Source organism: Oncorhynchus masou, unplaced genomic scaffold (assembly GCF_036934945.1).
Source record: "Oncorhynchus masou masou isolate Uvic2021 unplaced genomic scaffold, UVic_Omas_1.1 unplaced_scaffold_690, whole genome shotgun sequence".
Taxonomy (NCBI): Eukaryota; Metazoa; Chordata; class Actinopteri; order Salmoniformes; family Salmonidae; genus Oncorhynchus; species Oncorhynchus masou.
The window spans coordinates 23,313-51,002 of record NW_027013354.1 but is presented as its reverse complement, the minus strand read 5'-3'; the positions used below and the strand labels follow the sequence as shown (position 1 = coordinate 51,002).

The 27,690-nt window shown below is 49.1% G+C and overlaps 1 protein-coding gene across 2 annotated transcripts in view; it reads right to left on the bottom strand.

Moving 5' to 3' along the window:
- LOC135536968 (ubiquitin carboxyl-terminal hydrolase 7) overlaps positions 1 to 25,121 on the bottom strand; it is an 87,128-nt gene extending 62,007 nt beyond the window's left edge. Inside the window, exons 1-6 of one of the 2 annotated variants that reach the window (XM_064963186.1) lie at positions 24,734 to 25,121; positions 9,541 to 9,642; positions 9,250 to 9,448; positions 5,989 to 6,127; positions 1,834 to 1,922; positions 55 to 163 (exon numbers count right to left, since the gene is read on the bottom strand). In XM_064963186.1, the coding sequence (XP_064819258.1) occupies positions 55 to 163; positions 1,834 to 1,922; positions 5,989 to 6,127; positions 9,250 to 9,448; positions 9,541 to 9,642; positions 24,734 to 24,818 (723 nt within the window). In that variant the 5' untranslated portion in view covers positions 24,819 to 25,121. The remainder of the gene's footprint in view (positions 1 to 54; positions 164 to 1,833; positions 1,923 to 5,988; positions 6,128 to 9,249; positions 9,449 to 9,540; positions 9,643 to 24,733) is intronic. The other variant, XM_064963185.1, reaches the window with a different exon arrangement.
- Positions 25,122 to 27,690: the final 2,569 nt, after the last annotated feature.

Below are 27,690 nucleotides of genomic sequence, written 5' to 3'. Positions count from 1 at the left end.
GGTAAACACACTTGAGCGTAGTATGACAGAGTGGTAGTTAGTCGTCTCACTGACCCTCCGCAGCTGGTTGGTGAAGAACAGGGTCTGTAGGAGGCTGTTCATATAACATGTCGCTCCCTGGTTCTTCAGACCCACGTAGCCGGTGTGTTTCTTGGAGTCCCACCTGCACACACACAGGAGAGCAAGGGGTTAACCCAACTACACACACACACACACAGGAGAGCAAGGGGTTAACCCAACTACACACACACACACACACACACACACACAGGAGAGCAAGGGGTTAACCCAACTACACACAGGAGAGCAAGGGGTTAACCCAACTACACACACACACACACACAGGAGAGCAAGGGGTTAACCCAACTACACACACACACACAGGAGAGCAAGGGGTTAACCCAACTACACACACACAGGAGAGCAAGGGGTTAACCCAACTACACACACACAGGAGAGCAAGGGGTTAACCCAACTACACACACACAGGAGAGCAAGGGGTTAACCCAACTACACACACACACAGGAGAGCAAGGGGTTAACCCAACTACACACACACACAGGAGAGCAAGGGGTTAACCCAACTACACACACACACAAAGGAGAGCAAGGGGTTAACCCAACTACACACACACACAGGAGAGCAAGGGGTTAACCCAACTACACACACACAGGAGAGCAAGGGGTTAACCCAACTACACACACACAAAGGAGAGCAAGGGGTTAACCCAACTACACACACACACACAGGAGAGCAAGGGGTTAACCCAACTACACACACACACACACAGGAGAGCAAGGGGTTAACCCAACTACACACACACACACACACAGGAGAGCAAGGGGTTAACCCAACTACACACACAGGACAGCAAGGGGTTAACCCAACTACACACCAAACCCAGGGGTGGGTAACTCCAGGAAGAGGGTTGGACTGCCCTGCTCTAACCCAGAAGTGGGTAACTCCAGGAAGAGGGTTGGACAGCCCTGCTCTAACCCAGAGGTGGGTAACTCCAGGAAGAGGGTTGGACAGCCCTGCTCTAACCCAGGGGTGGGTAACTCCAGGAAGAGGGTTGGACAGCCCTGCTCTAACCCAGGGGTGGGTAACTCCAGGAAGAGGGTTGGACAGCCCTGCTCTAACCCAGGGGTGGGTAACTCCAGGAAGAGGGTTGGACAGCCCTGCTCTAACCCAGAGGTGGGTAACTCCAGGAAGAGGGTTGGACAGCCCTGCTCTAACCCAGGGGTGGGTAACACCAGGAAGAGGGTTGGACAGCCCTGCTCTAACCCAGGGGTGGGTAACTCCAGGAAGAGGGTTGGACAGCCCTGCTCTAACCCAGGGGTGGGTAACTCCAGGAAGAGGGTTGGACTGCCCTGCTCTAAACCAGGGGTGGGTAACTCCAGGAAGAGGGTTGGACTGCCCTGCTCTAAACCAGGGGTGGGTAACCAGGAAGAGGGTTGGACAGCCCTGCTCTAACCCAGGGGTGGGTATCTCCAGAGAGAGAGATAGCGGGAAAGAGGAAAGGAGAGATAGAAGAGGGAAGGAGAGAAGTTAGAAGGAGAGAGAGAAGGAGAGCGAGATAGCAGGAAGGAGAGAGAAAGAAGGAGAGAGAGAAGGAGAGAGAGATAGCAGGAAGGTGAGAGAGAGAAGGAGAGAGAGATAGCAGGAAGGTGAGAGAGAGAAGGAGAGAGAGAGAGCAGGAAGGAGAGAGAGAGAAGGAGAGAGAGAGAGATAGCGGGAAGGAGAGAGAGAGAAGGAGAGAGAGATAGCGGGAAGGAGAGAGAGAGAAGGAGAGAGAGAAGAGGGAAGGAGAGAAGTGAGGAACCAAGACTCACGCCACTCCGTGAGGAGCGTCTGCCTGCACGTAGACTTCAAAGGAGACTTGATCATCCTCCACAAAGCCTCTCTCTGGATCAGTCACATCCTGAAAACACAGCGGAGGTCAATCATGTTGTCTATACACACAGCGGAGGTCATTATGTTGTCTGTGTCTATACACACAGCGGAGGTCAATATGTTGTCTGTCTATACACACAGCGGGGGTCAATCATGTTGTCTGTGTCTATACACACAGCGGAGGTCATTATGTTGTCTGTGTCTATACACACAGCGGAGGTCAATATGTTGTCTGTCTATACACACAGCGGGGGTCAATCATGTTGTCTGTGTCTATACACACAGCGGAGGTCATTATGTTGTCTATACACACAGCGGAGGTCATCATGTTGTCTGTCTATACACACAGCGGAGGTCAATCATGTTGTCTGTCTATACACACAGCGGAGGTCAATCATGTTGTCTGTGTCTATACACACAGCGGAGGTCATTATGTTGTCTGTACGTCTATACACACAGCGGAGGTCAATCATGTTGTCTGTACGTCTATATACACACAGCGGAGGTCAATCATGTTGTCTGTACGTCTATACACACAGCGGAGGTCAATCATGTTGTCTGTACGTCTATACACACAGCGGAGGTCAATCATGTTGTCTGTACGTCTATATACACACAGCGGAGGTCAATCATGTTGTCTGTACGTCTATACACACAGCGGAGGTCAATCATGTTGTCTGTACGTCTATACACACAGCGGAGGTCAATCATGTTGTCTGTGTCTATACACACAGCGGAGTTCAACCATGTTGTCTGTACGTCTATACACACAGCGGAGGTCAATCATGTTGTCTGTACGTCTATACACACAGCGGAGGTCAATCATGTTGTCTGTACGTCTATACACACAGCGGAGGTCAATCATGTTGTCTGTGTCTATACACACAGCGGAGGTCAATCATGTTGTCTGTGTCTATACACACAGCGGAGGTCATTATGTTGTCTGTGTCTATACACACAGCGGAGGTCAATCATGTTGTCTGTACGTCTATACACACAGCGGAGGTCAATCATGTTGTCTGTACGTCTATATACACACAGCGGAGGTCAATCATGTTGTCTGTGTCTATACACACAGCGGAGGTCATTATGTTGTCTGTGTCTATACACACAGCGGAGGTCAATGATGTTGTCTGTGTATATACACACAGCGGAGAACATTATGTTGTCTGTGTCTATACACACAGCGGAGGTCAACCATGTTGTCTGTACGTCTATACACACAGCGGAGGTCAATCATGTTGTCTGTGTCTATACACACAGCGGAGGTCAATGATGTTGTCTGTACGTCTATATACACAGCGGAGGTCAATCATGTTGTCTGTGTCTATACACACAGCGGAGGTCAATCATGTTGTCTGTGTCTATACACACAGCGGAGGTCAATCATGTTGTCTGTACGTCTATACACACAGCGGAGGTCAATGATGTTGTCTGTACGTCTATACACACAGCGGAGGTCAATCATGTTGTCTGTACGTCTATATACACAGTGGAGGTCAATCATGTTGTCTGTACGTCTATACACACAGCGGAGGTCAATGATGTTGTCTGTGTCTATACACACAGCGGAGATCAACCATGTTGTCTGTACGTCTATACACACAGCGGAGGTCAATCATGTTGTCTGTGTCTATACACACAGCGGAGGTCAATCATGTTGTCTGTACGTCTATACTCACAGCGGAGGTCAATGATGTTGTCTGTGTCTATACACACAGCGGAGGTCAATCATGTTGTCTGTACGTCTATACTCACAGCGGAGGTCAATGATGTTGTCTGTGTCTATACACACAGCGGAGGTCAATTATGTTGTCTGTGTCTACACACACAGCGGAGGTCAATCATGTTGTCTGTGTCTACACACACAGCGGAGATCAATCATGTTGTCTGTACGTCTATACACACAGCGGAGGTATATCATGTTGTCTGTACGTCTATACACACAGCGGAGGTCAATGATGTTGTCTGTGTCTATACACACAGCGGAGGTCAATGATGTTGTCTGTGTCTATACACACAGCGGAGGTCAATCATGTTGTCTGTGTCTACACACACAGCGGAGGTCAATCATGTTGTCTGTGTCTATACACACAGCGGAGGTCAATCATGTTGTCTGTACGTCTATAAACACAGCGGAGGTCAATGATGTTGTCTGTGTCTGTACACACAGCGGAGGTCAATCATGTTGTCTGTGTCTACACACACAGCGGAGGTCAATCATGTTGTCTGTGTCTATACACACAGCGGAGGTCAATCATGTTGTCTGTACGTCTATAAACACAGCGGAGGTCAATCATGTTGTCTGTACGTCTATACACACAGCGGAGGTCAATCATGTTGTCTGTACGTCTATACACACAGCGGAGGTCAATGATGTTGTCTGTGTCTATACACACAGCGGAGGTCATTATGTTGTCTGTGTCTGTACACACAGCGGAGGTCAATCATGTTGTCTGTGTCTATACACACAGCGGAGGTCAATCATGTTGTCTGTACGTCTATACACACAGCGGAGGCCAATCATGTTGTCTGTGTCTATACACACAGCGGAGGTCATTATGTTGTCTGTGTCTGTACACACAGCGGAGGTCAATCATGTTGTCTGTACGTCTATACACACAGCGGAGGTCAATCATGTTGTCTGTGTCTATACACACAGCGGAGGTCAATCATGTTGTCTGTGTCTATACACACAGCGGAGGTCATTATGTTGTCTGTGTCTGTACACACAGCGGAGGTCAATCATGTTGTCTGTACGTCTATACACAGAACGGAGGTCATTCATGTTGTCTGTGTCTATACACACAGCGGAGGTCAATCATGTTGTCTGTGTCTATACACACAGCGGAGGTCAATCATGTTGTCTGTGTCTATACACACAGCGGAGGTCAGTCATGTTGTCTGTGTCTATACACACAGCGGAGGTCAATCATGTTGTCTGTGTCTATACACACAGCGGAGGTCAATCATGTTGTCTGTGTCTATACACACAGCGGAGGTCAATGATGTCGTCTGTACGTCTATATACACAGCGGAGGTCAATCATGTTGTCTGTGTCTATACACACAGCGGAGGTCAATCATGTTGTCTGTACGTCTATACACACAGCGGAGGTCAATCATGTTGTCTGTACGTCTATACACACAGCGGAGGTCAATGATGTTGTCTGTACGTCTATACACACAGCGGAGGTCAATCATGTTTTCTGTACGTCTATATACACAGTGAAGGTCAATCATGTTGTCTGTACGTCTATACACACAGCGGAGGTCAATGATGTTGTCTGTGTCTATACACACAGCGGAGGTCAATCATGTTGTCTGTACGTCTATACACACAGCGGAGGTCAATCATGTTGTCTGTGTCTGTACGTATATATGTGTGTATGTGTGTGTGTATCCCGGTGTGTGTGTGTGTATATCCCGGTGTGTGTGTGTGTGTGTGTGTGTGTGTATCCCGGTGTGTGTGTGTGTGTGTGTATCCCGGTGTGTGTGTGTGTGTGTGTATCCCGGTGTGTGTGTGTGTGTGTGTATCCCGGTGTGTGTGTGTGTGTGTATCCCGGTGTGTGTGTGTGTGTGTCTCCCGTGTGTGTGTGTGTGTGTGTGTGTGTGTGTGTGTCCCGGTGTTTGTGTGTGTGTGTGTGTGTGTGTGTGTATCCCGGTGTGTGTATCCCGGTGTGTGTGTGTGTGTGTATATCCCGGTGTGTGTGTGTGTGTGTGTGTGTGTATCCCGGTGTGTGTGTGTGTGTGTGTGTATGTGTGTGTGTGTGTATCCCGGTGTGTGTGTGTGTGTATCCCGGTGTGTGTGTGTGTGTATCCCGGTGTGTGTGTGTGTGTGTATCCCGGTGTGTGTGTGTGTGTGTGTGTGTGTGTCCCGGTGTTTGTGTGTGTGTGTGTGTGTGTGTGTATCCCGGTGTGTGTATCCCGGTGTGTGTGTGTGTGTATCCCGGTGTGTGTGTGTGTGTGTGTGTCCCGGTGTGTGCGTGTATCCCGGTGTGTGTGTGTGTGTGTGTCCCGGTGTGTGTGTGTGTGTGTCCCGGTGTGTGTGTGTGTGTGTGTCCCGGTGTGTGTGTGTGTGTGTGTGGTACTCACGCTCCAGGACATGAAGTTAGAGAAGCCCCAGTCGTTCTCCTTGTGGAAGAAGAGGTGGCTGATTCTGCGGCTGAACGACTTCTCGTCGTCCTTATAGTTGATGATCTTCAGCATGGCCTGAGCATGGCACGACCAGGACCTGGCAGGGGGACACATTTACACGTTACACCAGGAAACTACTTCAGCATGGCCTGAGCATGGCACGACCAGGACCTGGCAGGGGGACACATTAACACGTTACACCAGGAAACTGCTTCAGCATGGCACGACCAGGACCTGGCAGGGGGACACATTAACACGTTACACCAGGAAACTACTTCAGCATGGCCTGAGCATGGCACGACCAGGACCTGGCAGGGGGACACATTTACACGTTACACCAGGAAACTACTTCAGCATGGCCTGAGCATGGCACGACCAGGACCTGGCAGGGGGACACATTTACACGTTACACCAGGAAACTACTTCAGCATGGCCTGAGCATGGCACGACCAGGACCTGGCAGGGGGACACATTTACACGTTACACCAGGAAACTGCTTCAGCATGGCCTGAGCATGGCACGACCAGGACCTGGCAGGGGGACACATTTACACGTTACACCAGGAAACTGCTTCAGCATGGCCTGAGCATGGCACGACCAGGACCTGGCAGGGGGACACATTTACACGTTACACCAGGAAACTACTTCAGCATGGCCTGAGCATGGCACGACCAGGACCTGGCAGGGGTACACATTTACACGTTACACCAGGAAACTACTTCAGCATGGCCTGAGCATGGCACGACCAGGACCTGGCAGGGGGACACATTTACACGTTACACCAGGAAACTACTTCAGCATGGCCTGAGCATGGCACGACCAGGACCTGGCAGGGGGACACATTTACACGTTACACCAGGAAACTGCTTCAGCATGGCCTGAGCATGGCACGACCAGGACCTAGCAGGGGGACACATTTACACGTTACACCAGGAAACTGCTTCAGCATGGCCTGAGCATGGCACGACCAGGACCTGGCAGGGGGACACATTAACACGTTACACCAGGAAACTACTTCAGCATGGCCTGAGCATGGCACGACCAGGACCTGGCAGGGGGACACATTTACACGTTACACCAGGAAACTACTTCAGCATGGCCTGAGCATGGCACGACCAGGACCTGGCAGGGGACACATTTACACGTTACACCAGGAAACTGCTTCAGCATGGCCTGAGCATGGCACGACCAGGACCTGGCAGGGGGACACATTTACACGTTACACCAGGAAACTACTTCAGCATGGCCTGAGCATGGCACGACCAGGACCTGGCAGGGGGACACATTTACACGTTACACCAGGAAACTACTTCAGCATGGCCTGAGCATGGCACGACCAGGACCTAGCAGGGGGACACATTTACACGTTACACCAGGAAACTACTTCAGCGTGGCCTGAGCATGGCACGACCAGGACCTAGCAGGGGGACACATTTACACGTTACACCAGGAAACTACTTCAGCATGGCCTGAGCATGGCACGACCAGGACCTAGCAGGGGGACACATTTACACGTTACACCAGGAAACTGCTTCAGCATGGCCTGAGCATGGCACGACCAGGACCTGGCAGGGGGACACATTTACACGTTACACCAGGAAACTACTTCAGCATGGCCTGAGCATGGCACGACCAGGACCTGGCAGGGGACACATTTACACGTTACACCAGGAAACTACTTCAGCATGGCACGACCAGGACCTGGCAGGGGGACACATTTACACGTTACACCAGGAAACTACTTCAGCATGGCCTGAGCATGGCACGACCAGGACCTGGCAGGGGGACACATTTACACGTTACACCAGGAAACTGCTTCAGCATGGCCTGAGCATGGCACGACCAGGACCTGGCAGGGGGACACATTTACACGTTACACCAGGAAACTGCTTCAGCATGGCCTGAGCATGGCACGACCAGGACCTGGCAGGGGGACACATTTACACGTTACACCAGGAAACTCCTTCAGCATGGCCAGAGCATGGCACGACCAGGACCTGGCAGGGGGACACATTTACACGTTACACCAGGAAACTGCTTCAGCATGGCCTGAGCATGGCACGACCAGGACCTGGCAGGGGGACACATTTACACGTTACACCAGGAAACTACTTCAGCATGGCCTGAGCATGGCACGACCAGGACCTGGCAGGGGGACACATTTACACGTTACACCAGGAAACTACTTCAGCATGGCCTGAGCATGGCACGACCAGGACCTGGCAGGGGGACACATTTACACGTTACACCAGGAAACTACTTCAGCGTGGCCTGAGCATGGCACGACCAGGACCTGGCAGGGGGACACATTTACACGTTACACCAGGAAGCTACTTCAGCATGGCCTGAGCATGGCACGACCAGGACCTGGCAGGGGGACACATTTACACGTTACACCAGGAAACTCCTTCAGCATGGCCTGAGTATGGCACGACCAGGACCTAGCAGGGGGACACATTTACACGTTACACCAGGAAACTACTTCAGCATGGCACGACCAGGACCTAGCAGGGGGACACATTTACACGTTACACCAGGAAACTACTTCAGCATGGCCTGAGCATGGCACGACCAGGACCTAGCAGGGGGACACATTTACACGTTACACCAGGAAACTACTTCAGCATGGCCTGAGCATGGCACGACCAGGACCTAGCCGGGGGACACATTTACACGTTACACCAGGAAACTACTTCAGCATGGCACGACCAGGACCTAGCAGGGGGACACATTAACATGTTACACCAGGAAACTACTTCAGCATGGCACGACCAGGACCTAGCAGGGGGACACATTTACGCGTTACACCAGGAAACTACTGTATGGTGGTCAGGACCTAGCAGGGAATTTACACGTTACACCAGGGGGACACATTTAAATGTTACACCACACACATGAGCTAAGGCAGTGTTTCCACTTAAAAAGTCAAAATAAAAAGTCTGATGAGGAAGTGTGTGTGTGTGTCTATCAGGGTCTCTGCCTGCATGCTGTGTGTGTGTGTGTGTGTGTGTGTGTGTGTGTGTGTGTGTGTGTGTGTGTGTGTGTGTGTGTGTGTGTGTGTGTGTAGATCAAGGTCTCTACCTGCATGCTGTGTGCGTTCCCGTGCACTTAGGGCCTAATGATTAAGGCGTTGGTCCCCTGAGTGTGTGTATGGATCAAGGTCTCTGCCTGCATGCTGTGTGTGTGTGTTTGTGTGTGTGCGCGCATCACGTGACTTACGTGGAGTCGGAGTCTGCGTTGCACTGCAGGAAGAAGCCAACACTCTTCTGGTGCGGCCGGTCTGGGTAGAAGCGAGGCATCACCATGATCTTCCAGGGCAGGTTCCTGACGAAGCAGGACGGGCTGAGAACAGACTCACTCAGCCGGCTGAACCTCTCCACCACAAAACGACACGTCGCCTCCGAACGCCAGCTGGTATCTACATACACGGGAGAGGAGGGGCAGGGTGGGTCCATCAGGGGGTGTGTGTGTGTGTGTGTGTGTGTGTGTGTGCAGGTGAGGAGTCCTCACCATCCTCCATGTCCTCCTCTGTGTTGTGTCCGTCTGCCATGGCAACGTTCCCGTTAATCACCGGGTTGGCTGGGATTCTCGGGGGATCGTCTGTGTCCCCAGCTGCACGCGCACACACACACACACACACACACACACACACACAGAGAGAAGAAGACGTCAGATAAACAGAGATATCAAGGCAGGAAGACAACAGCATGGTGATTTCTTATTAGTGTCACGGTCAAGGAATCAAAACGCCAGGTGGATTTAACTTCTTTAGGAAAACAGCCCCGATGTAGGAAACTTACCATCACATTGTGTTGTCATTCAGAGTCACGTGTTTTCCAAGCTACATCACATTGTGTTGTCATTCCGAGTCACGTGTTTTCCAAGCTACATCACATTGTGTTGTCATTCAGAGTCACGTGTTTTCCAAGCTACATCACATTGTGTTGTCATTCAGAGTCACGTGTTTTCCAAGCTACATCACACTGTGTTGTCATTCAGAGTCACGTGTTTTCCAAGCTACATCACATTGTGTTGTCATTCAGAGTCACGTGTTTTCCAAGCTACATCACATTGTGTTGTCATTCAGAGTCACGTGTTTTCCAAGCTACATCACACTGTGTTGTCATTCAGAGTCACGTGTTTTCCAAGCTACATCACATTGTGTTGTCATTCAGAGTCACGTGTTTTCCAAGCTACATCACATTGTGTTGTCATTCAGAGTCACGTGTTTTCCAAGCTACATCACACTGTGTTGTCATTCAGAGTCACGTGTTTTCCAAGCTACATCACATTGTCCTTTAAAAAAAACCTGCTGTACGTAACAAACACATTCAGTCTGGTTTGTGTTTTCATTTTCTGCCAAGGAAAAAATATTGCGATAGAGGCATCGTCCCAACCCTAACACAAATATGTTGTTTCTCCCTGGTATGATCATGATATGAAGGGAAGATACACACAGTCCCCTGGCTTGGAACGATCCCCTTCAAATAGGAGGCTCGACATCTACCAGCACGTTATTTCAGCATGATGCCCAACAGAGACACAACACAAAACGTCCAGAACAAGAAAAGGTGCAGACAAACACTTTGGTTTCTGAAACATCAGAGTCTTCTGAGTTATAGTTATGTTGACTGGGTCAGTTTAAAACACTGATCTGAGTTATAGTTATGATGACTGGGTCAGTTTAAAACACTGATCTGAGTTATAGTTATGTTGACTGGGTCAGTTTAAAACACTGATCTGAGTTATAGTTATGTTGACTGGGTCAGTTTAAAACACTGATCTGAATTATAGTTATGTTGACTGGGTCAGTTTAAAACACTGATCTGAGTTATAGTTATGTTGACTGGGTCAGTTTAAAACACTGATCTGAGTTATAGTTATGATGCACTATGGGCCCTATTCCCTACATAGAACTCTGGTCTAAAGTAGTGCACTATGGGCCCTATTCCCTACATAGAACTCTGGTCTAAAGTAGTGCACTATGGGCCCTATTCCCTACATAGAACTCTGGTCTAAAGTAGTGCACTATGGGCCCTATTCCCTACATAGAACTCTGGTCTAAAGTAGTGCACAATGGACCCTATTCCCTTCATAGAACTCTGGTCTAAAGTAGTGCACTATGGGCACTATTCCCTACATAGAACTCTGGTCTAAAGTAGTGCACAATGGACCCTATTCCCTTCATAGAACTCTGGTCTAAAGTAGTGCACTATGAACCCTATTCCCTACATAGAACTCTGGTCTAAAGTAGTGCACTATGAACCCTATTCCCTTCATAGAACTCTGGTCTAAAGTAGTGCACTATGAACCCTATTCCCTTCATAGAACTCTGGTCTAAAGTAGTGCACTATAGGCCCTATTCCCTACATATAGCTTTGGTCTAAAGGAGTGCACTATGGGCCCTATTCCCAACATTGGGCTTTGGTCTAAAGTAGTCCACTATGGGCCCTATTCCCTACATAGAACTCTGGTCTAAAGTAGTGCACTATGGGCCCTATTCCCTACATAGAACTCTGGTCTAAAGGAGTGCACTATGGGCCCTATTCCCTACATAGAACTCTGGTCTAAAGTAGTGCACTATGGGCCCTATTCCCTACATAGAACTCTGGTCTAAAGGAGTGCACTATGGGCCCTATTCCCTACATAGAACTCTGGTCTAAAGGAGTGCACTATGAACCCTATTCCCTACATAGAACTCTGGTCTAAAGTAGTGCACTATGGGCCCTATCCCCTATATAGTGCACTACTTTTAACCAGGGCCCAATTTAGGATGAGGACACCGTCTCGTCATCTTTAACCACCAGGAAGAACACTGTAGTGCCGAGGCAGTGTCGCAGCAGCAGCAGCAGCAGCGTGTGTGTCTGTGTGTCGACTACAGCAGTCTGGTAATTAGTAACAATGAAGGATTAAGCTGTGAGCTCCTCTGACACACACAAGCCTGTGTCGCTGCTCTAGGAAGGGGACAGGAGGAACTCAGGCAGGTAATTATCCAGACAAAGAGCCCGGGACGAGTCTCATCAATCACAACTAAGAGGTCTACTGAAGAACAACACGGGAAGTCTATCTCAAACAGCACCTTATTCCCTATATTGTGCACTACTTTAGACCAGAACACAATGGCACACTATTCCCTATATAGGGCACTACTTTAGACCAGAGCACAATGGCACACTATTCCCTATATAGTGCACTACTTTAGACCAGAGCACAATGGCACACTATTCCCTATATAGTGCACTACTTTAGACCAGAGCACAATGGCACACTATTCCCTATATAGTGCACTACTTTAGACCAGATCCCAATGGCACACTATTCCCTATATAGTACACTACTTTAGACCAGAGCACAATGGCACACTATTCCCTACATAGTGCACTACTTTAGACCAGAGCACAATGGCACACTATTCCCTACATAGTGCACTACTTTAGACCAGAGCACAATGGCACACTATTCCCTATATAGTGCACTACTTTAGACCAGAGCCCAATGGCACACTATTCCCTATATAGTGCACTACTTTAGACCAGAGCCCAATGGCACACTATTCCCTATATAGTGCACTACTTTAGACCAGAGCCCAATGGCACACTATTCCCTACATAGTGCACTACTTTAGACCAGAGCCCAATGGCACACTATTCCCTATATAGTACACTACTTTAGACCAGAGCACAATGGCACACTATTCCCTACATAGTGCACTACTTTAGACCAGAGCCTAAATGGTACACTATTCCCTATATAGTACACTACATTATCCAGAGCCCAATGGTACACTTTTCCAGAGCCCAATGGTACACTTTTCCAGAGCCCAATGGCACACTATTCCCTACATAGTACACTACTTTAGACCAGAGACCAATGGTACACTATTCCCTATATAGTGCACTATTTTAGACCAGGGCCCCTAGGGAAGGTGTAGAGAATAGGGTACCATTTGAGAGTCAGAGTAGGAGTGTGAGAGTCAGAATAGTATACCTCGTCTTTGTCAGCAGTTCTACAGTCAGTTTGAATGACAGAAAAGCATCTCATATTATATATATATATAGATATATATTAGTGTGTCCTTACCTACCCTAGCAGTATGAGTGTCATCTCTTCTGTGTCCGTGTGAGAGAGACTGGTTGCATGTACTGTGTGTGTGTGTGTGTGTGTGTGTATATGGAGCCCCAGAGAGCCACGCTCACGAGACTGGCCTCATTTTTCCAAGTGGATTACAGGCAGCTGACGACATGTGTCACTCAGCCTGCGTCCCTGACGACTCCCTATTCCAGGGATCCTCAACTAGATTCAGCCGCAAGCCCATTGCTTTTTCCCCCGGGTGGCTGTTCAGGGGGCCGGGCTCCCGGGTGGCTGTTCAGGGGGCCGGGCTCCCGGGTGGCTGTTCAGGGGGCCGGGCTCCCGGGTGGCTGTTCAGGGGGCCGGGCTCCCGGGTGGCTGTTCAGGGGGCCGGGCTCCCGAGAGGGCTGTTCAGGGGGCCGGGCTCCCGAGAGGGCTGTTCAGGGGGCCGGGCTCCCGGGTGGCTGTTCAGGGGGCCGGGCTCCCGGGTGGCTGTTCAGGGGGCCGGGCTCCCGGGTGGCTGTTCAGGGGGCCGGGCTCCCGGGTGGCTGTTCAGGGGGCAGGGCTCCCGAGGGGGCTGTTCAGGGGGCCGGGCTCCCGAGAGGGCTGTTCAGGGGGCCGGGCTCCCGGGTGGCTGTTCAGGGGGCAGGGCTCCCGAGGGGGCTCCCAGGTGGCACAGCGGTCTAAAGCACTGCATCTCAGTGCTAGAGGCGTCACTACAGACCCTGGTTCAATGCTGAGCTGGATCACAACCGGCCGTGATGGGAAGTCCCATAGGGTGGTGCACCATTTGCCCAGCGTCGTCCGGGTTACGGGAGGGTTTGGCCGGGGGAGGCAGTCACTGGAAATTAAGAATTTGTTCTTAACTGGACTTGCCTAGTTAAATAGAAGTTTAAATAAAATTAAAATAAACTTACAAATAATTTGGAGATTGTGCTTCTTGCAGTCAATTTGCAAACAGATATATTGTTTGACCAAAACATAACCATTTTAAACCTTGTAAACGATCACATCTCTCTATTATGCGTGGGAATACCTGGGAACAGATTCCTTAAACAGTTATTTACATGGAGCTGATTTCCTGGTGTAATTACAGTATTTTCCGTCCAACAACTAAAATAAAAAATATATATATATATATATATCAGCCCCCCCCCCCTTGTCTTATACCAAACATGGCACAATATGTTAATCATTTGAACAAATAATTTTACCAATGTGTTATTGGGTAAGTTTTTGGAGGGCATTCTACTCAAATGGATGAAAGTGAGTATGCCGACACAATCTGAAAATGGAATGCCCTCCAAAAACTTACCTGCAGTGCCTTAGCCTAGTGGTTAGAGCATTCGACTAGTAACCAGAAGGTTGCAAGATCAAATCCCCGAGCTGACAAGGTAAAAGCCCCTGAACAAGGCAGTTAACCCATTGACTTGCCAAGTTAGATAAAGGGGGTAAATGCAGGTCGCCAACCCCAAGCTAACGCAGGTCGCCAACCCCAAGCTAACGCAGGTCGCCAACCCCAAGCTAACGCAGGTCGCCAACCCCAAGCTAACGCAGGTCGCCAACCCCAAGCTAACGCAGGTCGCCAACCCCAAGCTAACGCAGGTCGCCAACCCCAAGCTAACGCAGGTCGCCAACCCCAAGCTAACGCAGGTCGCCAACCCCAAGCTAACGCAGGTCGCCAACCCCAAGCTAACGCAGGTCGCCAACCCCAAGCTAACGCAGGTCGCCAACCCCAAGCTAACGCAGGTCGCCAACCCCAAGCTAACGCAGGTCGCCAACCCCAAGCTAACGCAGGTCGCCAACCCCAAGCTAACGCAGGTCGCCAACCCCAAGCTAACGCAGGTCGCCAACCCCAAGCTAACGCAGGTCGCCAACCCCAAGCTAACGAGGTCGCCAACCCCAAGCTAACGCAGGTCGCCAACCCCATGCTAACGCAGGTCGCCAACCCCATGCTAACGCAGGTCGCCAACCCCATGCTAACGCAGGTCGCCAACCCCATGCTAACGCAGGTCGCCAACCCCATAACGCAGGTCGCCAACCCCATGCTAACGCAGGTCGCCAACCCCATGCTAACGCAGGTCGCCAACCCCATGCTAACGCAGGTCGCCAACCCCATGCTAACGCAGGTCGCCAACCCCATGCCTAACGCAGGTCGCCAACCCCATGCTAACGCAGGTCGCCAACCCCATGCTAACGCAGGTCGCCAACCCCATGCTAACGCAGGTCGCCAACCCCATGCTAACGCAGGTCGCCAACCCCATGCTAACGCAGGTCGCCAACCCCATGCTAACGCAGGTCGCCAACCCCATGCTAACGCAGGTCGCCAACCCCATGCTAACGCAGGTCGCCAACCCCATGCTAACGCAGGTCGCCAACCCCATGCTAACGCAGGTCGCCAACCCCATGCTAACGCAGGTCGCCAACCCCATGCTAACGCAGGTCGCCAACCCCATGCTAACGCAGGTCGCCAACCCCATGCTAACGCAGGTCGCCAACCCCATGCTAACGCAGGTCGCCAACCCCATGCTAACGCAGGTCGCCAACCCCATGCTAACGCAGGTCGCCAACCCCATGCTAACGCAGGTCGCCAACCCCATGCTAACGCAGGTCGCCAACCCCATGCTAACGCAGGTCGCCAACCCCATGCTAACGCAGGTCGCCAACCCCATGCTAACGCAGGTCGCCAACCCCATGCTAACGCAGGTCGCCAACCCCATGCTAACGCAGGTCGCCAACCCCATGCTAACGCAGGTCGCCAACCCCATGCTAACGCAGGTCGCCAACCCCATGCTAACGTAGGTCGCCAACCCCATGCTAACGCAGGTCGCCAACCCCATGCTAACGCAGGTCGCCAACCCCATGCTAACGCAGGTCGCCAACCCCATGCTAACGCAGGTCGCCAACCCCAAGCTAACGCAGGTCGCCAACCCCAAGCTAACGAGGTCGCCAACCCCAAGCTAACGCAGGTCGCCAACCCCAAGCTAACGCAGGTCGCCAACCCCAAGCTAACGCAGGTCGCCAACCCCATGCTAACGCAGGTCGCCAACCCCATGCTAACGCAGGTCGCCAACCCCATGCTAACGCAGGTCGCCAACCCCATGCTAACGCAGGTCGCCAACCCCATGCTAACGCAGGTCGCCAACCCCATGCTAACGCAGGTCGCCAACCCCATGCTAACGCAGGTCGCCAACCCCATGCTAACGCAGGTCGCCAACCCCATGCTAACGCAGGTCGCCAACCCCATGCTAACGCAGGTCGCCAACCCCATGCTAACGCAGGTCGCCAACCCCATGCTAACGCAGGTCGCCAACCCCATGCTAACGCAGGTCGCCAACCCCATGCTAAAGCAGGTCGCCAACCCCATGCTAACGCAGGTCGCCAACCCCATGCTAACGCAGGTCGCCAACCCCATGCTAACGCAGGTCGCCAACCCCATGCTAACGCAGGTCGCCAACCCCATGCTAACGCAGGTCGCCAACCCCATGCTAACGCAGGTCGCCAACCCCATGCTAACGCAGGTCGCCAACCCCAAGCTAACGCAGGTCGCCAACCCCATGCTAACGCAGGTCGCCAACCCCATGCTAACGCAGGTCGCCAACCCCATGCTAACGCAGGTCGCCAACCCCAAGCTAACGCAGGTCGCCAACCCCATGCTAACGCAGGTCGCCAACCCCATGCTAACGCAGGTCGCCAACCCCATGCTAACGCAGGTCGCCAACCCCATGCTAACGCAGGTCGCCAACCCCAAGCTAACGCAGGTCGCCAACCCCAAAGCGCAGGTCGCCAACCCCAAGCTAACGCAGGTCGCCAACCCCATGCTAACGCAGGTCGCCAACCCCATGCTAACGCAGGTCGCCAACCCCATGCTAATGCAGGTCGCCAACCCCATGCTTCAGTCTATTTGTTTGCACTTTGCTGCATCAGTAGATTATTTCTAATAGCATACCTGATAATATGGACCATGCATAGGCTAAATTTTTTAATTTTTATTTTACCTTTATTTAACTAGGCAAGTCAATTATGAACAAATTCTTATTCACAATGGCGGCCGACCGCGGACGATGCTGCCCTATGGTGCGCCGCACTATGGGAATCCCCAATCACGGCCAGTTGTGATACAGCCTGGATTCGAACCAGGTACTGGAGTGACGCCTCTTGCACTGAGATGCAGTGCCTTTGACCACTGAACCAGGTACTGTAGTGATATAGCCTCTTGCACTGAGATGGTGTCTTCGACCACTGAACCAGGTACTGTAGTGATATAGCCTCTAGCACTGAGATGCAGTGCCTTAGACCACTGAACCAGGTACTGTAGTGATATAGCCTCTAGCACTGAGATGAGGTGCCTTAGACCACTGAACCAGGTACTGTAGTGATATAGCCTCTAGCACTGAGATGCAGTGCCTTAGACCACTGAACCAGGTAATGTAGTGGTATAGCCTCTAGCACTGAGATGCAGTGCCTTAGACCACTGAACCAGGTACTGTAGTGATATAGCCTCTTGCACTGAGATGCAGTGCCTTAGACCACTGAACCAGGTACTGTAGTGATATAGCCTCTAGCACTGAGATGCAGTGTCATAGACCACTGAACCAGGTACTGTAGTGATATAGCCTCTAGCACTGAGATGAGGTGCTTTAGACCACTGAACCAGGTACTGTAGTGATATAGCCTCTAGCACTGAGATGAGGTGCTTTAGACCACTGAACCAGGTACTGTAGTGATATAGCCTCTTGCACTGAGATGCAGTGTCTTTGACCACTGAACCAGGTACTGTAGTGATATAGCCTCTAGCACTGAGATGCAGTGCCATAGACCACTGAACCAGGTACTGTAGTGATATAGCCTCTAGCACTGAGAGGCAGTGTCATAGACCACTGAACCAGGTACTGTAGTGGTATAGCCTCTAGCATTGAGAGGCAGTGTCATAGACCACTGAACCAGGTACTGTAGTGATATAGCCTCTAGCACTGAGATGCAGTGCCTTAGACCACTGAACCAGGTACTGTAGTGATATAGCCTCTAGCACTGAGATGCAGTGTCTTAGACCACTGAACCAGGTACTGTAGTGATATAGCCTCTAGCACTGAGATGCAGTGTCTTAGACCACTGAACCAGGTACTGTAGTGATATAGCCTCTAGCACTGAGATGCAGTGCCTTAGACCACTGAACCAGGTACTGTAGTGATATAGCCTCTAGCACTGAGATGAGGTGCTTTAGACCACTGAACCAGGTACTGTAGTGATATAGCCTCTAGCACTGAGATGCAGTGTCTTTGACCACTGAACCAGGTACTGTAGTGATATAGCCTCTAGCACTGAGATGCAGTGCCTTAGACCACTGTGCCACTCATGAGCTTATCATTACCAGATCTCATATGTAATCTTTTAACTAGTTATTATCATATTGATTCATTTTATGTCACAAAAAAAAAAACTTGCATAAACACTAAATATAATGAAGGCCTACTTGTTAGGGTAACTTGGGGTAAATCGCCACACGGGGTAACAAGCCCCCTGCCTGTACTTCTCACAGAAACCACTTCGTCACCACCACCCCCCCCCCCCCCCCAAACACTTCCCCTGGTTTCCACTACTCTTTCTCAACAAAAAAAATATCATCTGAGTCACAATTTTTTATGTCATTCCAAAATAAATGAAATTGGAAGGAGAGAGACGTTGTACCCCAAGTCACCCTACAATTGGCAGACGTTACATTCCACTCCTCTCTCCCCGAGGCACATGTCAGTGTTAACATGCTTCTGCTAAACATCCTGGGTTTAAAATGGCAACGTTCGCGCATATTTAGGAGATGAGAAATAAATAAAGTAGGACTGGAAAGCTGGGATTTCTCTTTTTTTTTGAACAAAAGCCTTTTAAAAACGTCTGTTTCTGAGATTTAAATGGACAACGATTCTTCACTTCTTGTCATACTGCATGTTTCCCTCCCTGTGGCACTGAGAACAGGGATGAGCCACGAGAGGAATATTTATCTAGCAGAGAACAACAAGCCCACAAGGTAAATAGATACAAATATCCTACTATGGGGTTGTTAGATTCTTATTATTTATTTGTTTTGTTTGCAGAGGAAAAGTACATGTGGAATGATACCGCAGCCACAACATGCGCCTCAGCAGGAATATTTGTTAATGTTCGATATTTGCTGTCGTTGTTGTGTGGCGGTAATGATTCTGCCGTGGCGCAGCACCAAGTAGAAGGAGCAATAGGTTTGACCAGGTCAATAGGGTAGACCCAAAGGCAGCACTATACAGGGAATGGGCCAATAGGGTAGACCCAAAGGCAGCACTATGCAGGGAATGGGCCAATAGGGTAGACCCAAAGGCAGCACTATGCAGGGAATGGGACAATAGGCTAGACCCAAAGGCAGCACTATACAGGGAATGGGACAATAGGGTAGACCCAAAGGCAGCACTATGCAGGGAATGGGACAATAGGATAGACCCAAAGGCAGCACTATGCAGGGAATGGGACAATAGGCTAGACCCAAAGGCAGCACTATGCAGGGAATGGGACAATAGGGTAGATCCAAAGGCAGCACTATGCAGGGAATGGGACAATAGGGTAGACCCAAAGGCAGCACTATGCAGGGAATGGGCCAATGGGGTAGACCCAAAGGCAGCACTATGCAGGGAATGGGACAATAGGCTAGACCCAAAGGCAGCACTATGCAGGGAATGGGACAATAGGGTAGACCCAAAGGCAGCACTATGCAGGGAATGGGCCAATAGGGTAGACCCAAAGGCAGCACTATGCAGGGAATGGGCCAATAGGCTAGACCCAAAGGCAGCACTATGCAGGGAATGGGCCAATAGGCTAGACCCAAAGGCAGCACTATGCAGGGAATGGGACAATAGGGTAGACCCAAAGGTAGCACTATGCAGGGAATGGGACAATAGGGTAGACCAGGTCACATGGGGTAGACACAAAGGCAGCACTATGCAGGGAATGGGCCAATAGGCTAGACCCAAAGGTAGCACTATGCAGGGAACGGGCCAATAGGGTAGACCCAAAGGTAGCACTATGCAGGGAATGGGCCAATAGGGTAGACCCAAAGGTAGCACTATGCAGGGAATGGGACAATAGATTTTGCTATGAAGCATTAGATCACTTATTTTGGTATTGCCTCCATGTAGCTTGTTTGTGGCCACAGGTTTAAGGCTGAAAAATATCAACATTAATCTAAAATTAACCCGATAAATAGCTGTTGGGAGAGTCGGAAAACCATAAAGCAACCACATATTTTTTTGTAAAAATATTGATCATTAACCTCAGGTTCAGAATGTATATGAAACATCACAGCAGTTGAAAAATACACGGCACCTGGAGACCACAAGAGGGCTGTTGACAGAGATAGGTGGGATCGGGCATTAAATGTGTTTTGGACCACCAGCCACTGTAGCAGGTAGATTTTTAAAAAATCTGTGATTAATTTAATTGCTTCTTTTTTTTAAAACCCAGCAGAAATACGTTGAAAACAGCCACTGTAGCAGGTATATTTAAAAAATAAAATACGTGATTAATTTAATTGCTAAAAAAAACAAAAAAACAAAAACAAAAAAAAACCCATTGAAAACAGCTACTGCAGCATTTATTTAGCTATAAATGTGATAAAACGTCACTATTTTTTTTTTACTCACAAATGCGGGTGGAATGCTAACGCTGGATGCTGGGGGGGAAATAGACCTCTTACCCACTAATGTCAAAATCTACTCGCTTTTGGCAGGTGTTCATCTTAGGCCCTGGATGGGATGGACTGAGAGTAGTTGGGGGCGGGGTTTAAATAATAGTTGGGGGGGGGGGGCGGGGTTTAAATAGTAGTTGGGGGGCGGGGTTTAAATAGTAGTTGGGGCGGGGTTTAAATAGTAGTTGGGGGGGGGCGGGGTTTAAATAGTAGTTGGGGCGGGGTTTAAATAGTAGTTGGGGCGGGGTTTAAATAGTAGTTGGGGCGGGGTTTAAATAGTAGTTGGGGCGGGGTTTAAATAGTAGTTGGGGCGGGGTTTAAATAGTAGTTGGGGCGGGGTTTAAATAGTAGTTGGGGCGGGGTTTAAATAGTAGTTGGGGCGGGGTTTAAATAGTAGTTGGGGGCGGGGTTTAAATAGTAGTTGGGGCGGGGTTTAAATAGTAGTTGGGGGGCGGGGTTTAAATAGTAGTTGGGGGGGGGTTTAAATAGTAGTTGGGGGCGGGGTTTAAATAGTAGTTGGGGGCGGGGTTTAAATAGTAGTTGGGGACAGGGTTTAAATATTAGTTGGGGGCGGGGTTTAAATAGTAGTTGGGGCGAGGTTTAAATATTAGTTGAGGGGGCGGGGTTTAAAAACTCACCTATTACAGTTATGACTGAAAATACAATGTATAATTCAAGTACATCAAAATATGGACTCATCAACCCAAAGGAGGGCGACTTTGAAGAATCTCAAACATAAACAAAATACATTTTAACACTTTTTTTGGTAATTACATGATTCCATATGTTATTTCATCGTTTTGATGTCTTCACTATTCTCCTACAATATAGAAAATAGTCAAATAAAGAAAAACCCTTGAATGAGTAGGTGTGTCCGAACTTTTGACTGGTGCTGTACATGGAACAAAAGAAACAGCTGTAAAAACTACATGTTTTGTCCCCAGATCAGTTTGTACTGCATTGTAGCCTAGTGGTTAGAGTGTTGGACTAGTAACCGGAAGGTTGCAAGATCAAACCTCCGAGCTGACAAGGTACAAATCTGTCGTTCTGTCCCTGAACAATGACCTAGGCAGTCATTGAAAATAAGAATTTGTTCTTAACTGACTTGCCTAAAATAAAGGTAAAATAAAATAAAAATCTCAGTAGGAGTGCTGATCTCAGATCAGTTTGTCCTTCATCTCAGTAGGAGTGCTGCTCTGGGGTCAGTTTGTCCTGCATCTCAGTAGGAGTGCTGCTCTGGGGTCAGTTTGTCCTGCATCTCAGTAGGAGTGCTGCTCTGGGGTCAGTTTGTCCTGCATCTCAGTAAGAGTGCTGATCTCAGATCAGTTTGTCCTGCATCTCAGTAGGAGTGATGCTCTAGAATCAGTTTGTCCTGCAGCTCAGTAGGAGTGCTGATCTCAGATCAGTTTGTCCTGCATCTCAGTAGGAGTGCTGATCTCAGATCAGTTTGTCCTGCATCTCAGTAGGAGTGCTGATCTCAGATCAGTTTGTCCTTCATCTCAGTGGGAGTGCTGCTCTAGAATCAGTTTGTCCTGCATCTCAGTAGGAGTGATGCTCTAGAATCAGTTTGTCCTGCATCTCAGTAAGAGTGCTGCTCTGGGGTCAGTTTGTCCTGCATCTCAGTAAGAGTGCTGCTCTGGGGTCAGTTTGTCCTGCATCTCAGTAAGAGTGCTTACCACTGGTGCTAAGTAAGGTACATTTAGTAAGAGTAGTGCATGGTATTCAGCAGCTGGGATGGGAAAGGGGCCAGGCCAGGAATAACCACTGGTGCTAAGTTAGGTACATTTAGTAAGATGTTAAAATGAAAATGGTTATAAGAATGGCAAGGTGCCAATGTAAACCAACTGGTTGTAGTGTATGCCTATTACAGTGGAAGGCCTCTTGTCCATACACCTCAACTAGACCTGCATCTGCTCATCCAAACATTGGTTGTGTAAATACATCAGTTGGACTGATGCACCTGTGGTAATGATGAATGATATGTAATCTCCATCCTATGCATCACAAATGATCATAATGCTAAAGTGCATGCTATTGACGAACATTTTTGCTAAACTGTCAGAAATGTTGTGGACTGTCCCAACCTAATGGGGATCATTAAAAATGGCGAGCCACGCGCGTTGTCTTCCATACAATGAAGCAGCAAATCCCCGCGCGCTGTCTGTGTCGATGCAACCTCCACATGCAGGCCTTGCCGCAGAAACATAAACCCTGCCACCCACCTCGAGTTCTTATGTTGGCTAAATCCTCAACTTGGCTAAACGCCATCTATCTAGCTGTGCACCATTACATATTTCCGGGCATCTTTTGGGCACAGGTGCTTATTTCAGTAACGTTCGTTCGCAAAGCTAGTTTAGCCTATCGTTGATGTACGGCAAAACCAAATTGACGCATCTGTGTTGATTAACTTGAATTGTAAGCTAGCTAGTACCTCTTGGCTCGCTAATGAAATAGTTAGATAGATATCAACACTGCTAAATTAGTTAGCCATCTAGCTAGCTACATTATTATTTCATGTATAGCTGGCTCATTTGAAAATCACATAAATGACATGCGAGTCTCAATGACGATGATGCAAACCATTCCCTTTATAAAAACGTAAACAAACAGCGAAGGGCCTTGGTTCAAATGGATCGCTTTAAAATGCTAGCTAAGTATCCACCATCTTGGAATCGCCACACACCCCCCCGGTCCGCGGAGAGGCCTCCTATAACGGTCACTAAGCGCTGGCTAAGGCCAACCATTTTCAGTTAACAAATCAGCAAAACAATTATATTACAAATACAAATTATTAAATTATACATATATTGTTTACAACTAAACTGAGTGATCGTACCTTGTTACCTGGCTACTGTAGCCTGGCTACAGTTACCTGACTACCGTTCGCTGATTAGCGGCTAGCTGACGTTAGTTAGCTAATTACAAATACATTACACAGTCGGGTTGGCTCGTTAGGCAAACAAATAGTAAACGCACCGTAGCCATGAGATCCTTGTAAAAAAAATACCTTAACTAACGGACCAATTGGTCTGTCAAATGTGTAAGTAAATAGCAACATTTACCTAATACCTGCTGGGTCATTAATAGCCATTGTTAAAACGGCATGCGTAGGCTCAAAGAGTCATGTGAAACAAGCTAACTTTAGCTAAGTGGGCTACTGTTTACAAAACATGAACGGGGGTGTAACATCCAGACTAAAGTGTGTTACCGTTAACCCCTGTGACCGGGGCACAAACGATCGATTTTGTAGCGCGAGTGAGAGCTATTGACTCGGGTTTATTTTGGCAACTAGCAGGTTGGCTAGCTAACCGCGATGAATGAATTGTACATGCTATTGCTAACTAGCCAACTGATCCAAATATAAATCCATGTAAGTTAAGCTTGTTAGGTGACAGATATACGACGGTTGTAAATATACTGTAAAAACATGTGGTTTATGTAATGTTTCACTCATGTTGTCTTACGTTAAACCAAAACGGATGTTTTGACCATCGTTAGCTACCAAGTTGACTGCGCCACGTTTAATCACGTCGACTTGGACTCGCTAGCTAGCGTCAAGACCGTGAGAGTGCAAGAAATCAGTCCGTGAATGTGCTAACCTGCCAGTTGCATATGTGTGATGTAAGTTAGCGAGTCTCGGCTAGTTACCGGGTCGTCCAACGTTAACTAACTAGTTACATCCAACGACGCGTGTATTTGACATGTCAACAACACTTAAGTTAAAGCTAAGCTAACGTTGGCTACTGACTAAACGAGGTCAGATGCTGCTGCAGCAATGGACGCATCATCAGCAAAATGAGTTGTGACCATTGTGGCAGGCCTTGATGTTTACAGTGACGATACATCAGTTCACGCTAGCTATGCACTTCCAACTATTTTAATGTAATTGTTGTTTTAGTTTATTGTCCCCTTCCCGTGGCTTTTTCGTACCTTCCATCTCCATATCCTCGGGCTCGCTAAGTTGTTGCTCGCCGGCTTTCTGCTGCTGCTGTTGTTGAGTGTGGTGGTGGTTCATGTTGGCAACTGTTGTGAAGAGATGATGCCTGTTGTCTTTGTTCCCCTCGAACTTGTCTGTTGCTGGTTCCGCGGGAGCCGGTTACTGGGTTGTTGGTGAGGTGTTTGAGGGTGCGGAGGTGGAATAGACAGGTCAAACCTGGTCGGCTGGGCCTGTTCTAAAACAACCTCGGCCTTTTCTCCCGTCAGCGCCGGGGATTGAGGGGAGGAGGTCGGTGGGGGAGCAGGCAGAGAAACGCGGACGTATTTGCTTGCTATTCGCCCAATCTCGGCGCCTTGATGGGTGCAAGTCGCTGACGGTGGTAATGACTACGGCTCCAAAAAAGGGAGACCCGTTGAATTAAATAAATCCGACTTTTACCCCGGGTAATATGGGGCAATTGGCGAAGTGAGAAAGACAACTCACGACCTGCAGCCTGAGAAACAAATACTGTTGCCCTGTTTTAAAGCCAACTGGCACAAGGCAGCCAACTAACGAAATTAGTCAATCAGGGAAAACAAATGTTCATAAACTATCAATGCACATTGAAATACAACTTTCCCTTCGATATTCCCAGTCCGTGTGCTCCTCCGATTGTCCCTCGTCTGGGGGAGAGCAGAGAAAAAAGCTATCCATTCAAACCTGCTTCTAATTTGGAATCGCAGTAATTTAGAAGTTTAGGGTGATAGCGATGCCACAGCCCGATATCGACTTAGCCACACATTAAATCACCGTATTAATATTAGCAACAAAATTCAGCACCTTGTCGCATTTCAAAACGTCTGTTCGATGAATAAATGTGCCCGGTCACAACCAGAGCCTCTCACCCGCTTCCTTGGTTTGTGATGTTGAGTTTGAGGTAAAAACTCAAAATGGCGGTCGCGCTCTTCTCTGAAATGTCACATCCGCATGGAGATCTAAACACTCCCGTACACAGCAGAATCGCTGGGTCGCTCGCTGACTGACTGTGTATTTTTCATTAACCAATATACGGGTTAGCAATCATAGGCTACAACTCATGGGGGTAAAAATATATATATAATAATAGCTAATATTATAGGTTAGTTGGTATAACGGGTTATAGCAGAGGTGTCAAGATCATTTTGCTCCGGGGGCCGCATTCGGTCTTCAACGAGGTCCGGAGGGCCGCACTGAAAACTGGTTATATTTCCACACCATCAAAAAGTGCAAAGAAATTGTCCTCTATCCATCGTTTTTTTTTGAATTTTCGATGTTCCCCGACTGTCTAGCCTTCATTTTGGTGATTATTATTAGCAAGCTTGTCACAGTCAATAAACTGTATGAATGTAAGTCAATTATAATTTACAAAGTTTCGATTTGGTCTTAGTAATTTTACAGTAAGCCTATAATAAGTATGTTACAGCATGTTCCTTCGCCCCCCCCCCCAAAAAAAACACCCATGGGCCGGATTTTGACACCCTTGGGTTATAGCGTTTACCAGAAATAGGAGTGTTCTGGATGCACTTAAAGGGCCCATTTTCTTTAAAATAATTGCAACAAGACACTGCAAACACATAACATAAGTTTTATTCTCCAGTACTATGGATATGAGTTGTAGAAATGGTATTATTTCCCCCGCTTTGGAGTATATTCTGTTTTAACCATATATGATGAGTCAATATCGCAGTGTAAAAACAGTGGAAGGGCCCAACATCATTGTTTTTGTCTCTAAGCTTCAATTTTACAATCCAAAGACATTCTCTGGTACATAACTGGACAACTGAACATTGCAACATTTTGAAACAATACACTGATATAAGGCTGTATCACAACCGGCCGTGATTGGGAGTCCCTTATGGAGTCCCATAGGGCAGCATTGGGAGTCCCATAGGGCAGCATTGGGAGTCCCATAGGGCAGCATTGGGAGTCCCATATGGAGTCCCATAGGGCAGCATTGGGAGTCCCATAGGGCAGCATTGGGAGTCCCATAGGGCAGCATTGGGAGTCCCATAGGGCAGCATTGGGAGTCCCATAGGGCAGCATTGGGAGTCCCTTATGGAGTCCCATAGGGCAGCATTGGGAGTCCCATAGGGCAGCATTGGGAGTCCCATAGGGCAGCATTGGGAGTCCCATATGGAGTCCCATAGGGCAGCATTGGGAGTCCCATAGGGCAGCATTGGGAGTCCCATATGGAGTCCCATAGGGAAGCATTGGGAGTCCCATATGGAGTCCCATAGGGCAGCATTGGGAGTCCCATATGGAGTCCCCATAGGGCAGCATTGGGAGTCCCATAGGGCAGCATTGGGAGTCCCATATGGAGTCCCATAGGGCAGCATTGGGAGTCCCATAGGGCAGCATTGGGAGTCCCATATGGAGTCCCATAGGGCAGCATTGGGAGTCCCATAGGGCAGCATTGGGAGTCCCATATGGAGTCCCATAGGGAAGCATTGGGAGTCCCATATGGAGTCCCATAGGGCAGCATTGGGAGTCCCATATGGAGTCCCATAGGGAAGCATTGGGAGTCCCATATGGAGTCCCATAGGGCAGCATTGGGAGTCCCATATGGAGTCCCATAGGGCATAGGGCAGCATTGGGAGTCCCATATGGAGTCCCATAGGGCATAGGGCAGCATTGGGAGTCCCATATGGAGTCCCATAGGGCAGCATTGGGAGTCCCATATGGAGTCCCATAGGGCATAGGGCAGCATTGGGAGTCCCATATGGAGTCCCATAGGGCATAGGGCAGCATTGGGAGTCCCATATGGAGTCCCATAGGGCATAGGGCAGCATTGGGAGTCCCATATGGAGTCCCATAGGGCATAGGGCAGCATTGGGAGTCCCATATGGAGTCCCATAGGGCATAGGGCAGCATTGGGAGTCCCATATGGAGTCCCATAGGGCATAGGGCAGCATTGGGAGTCCCATATGGAGTC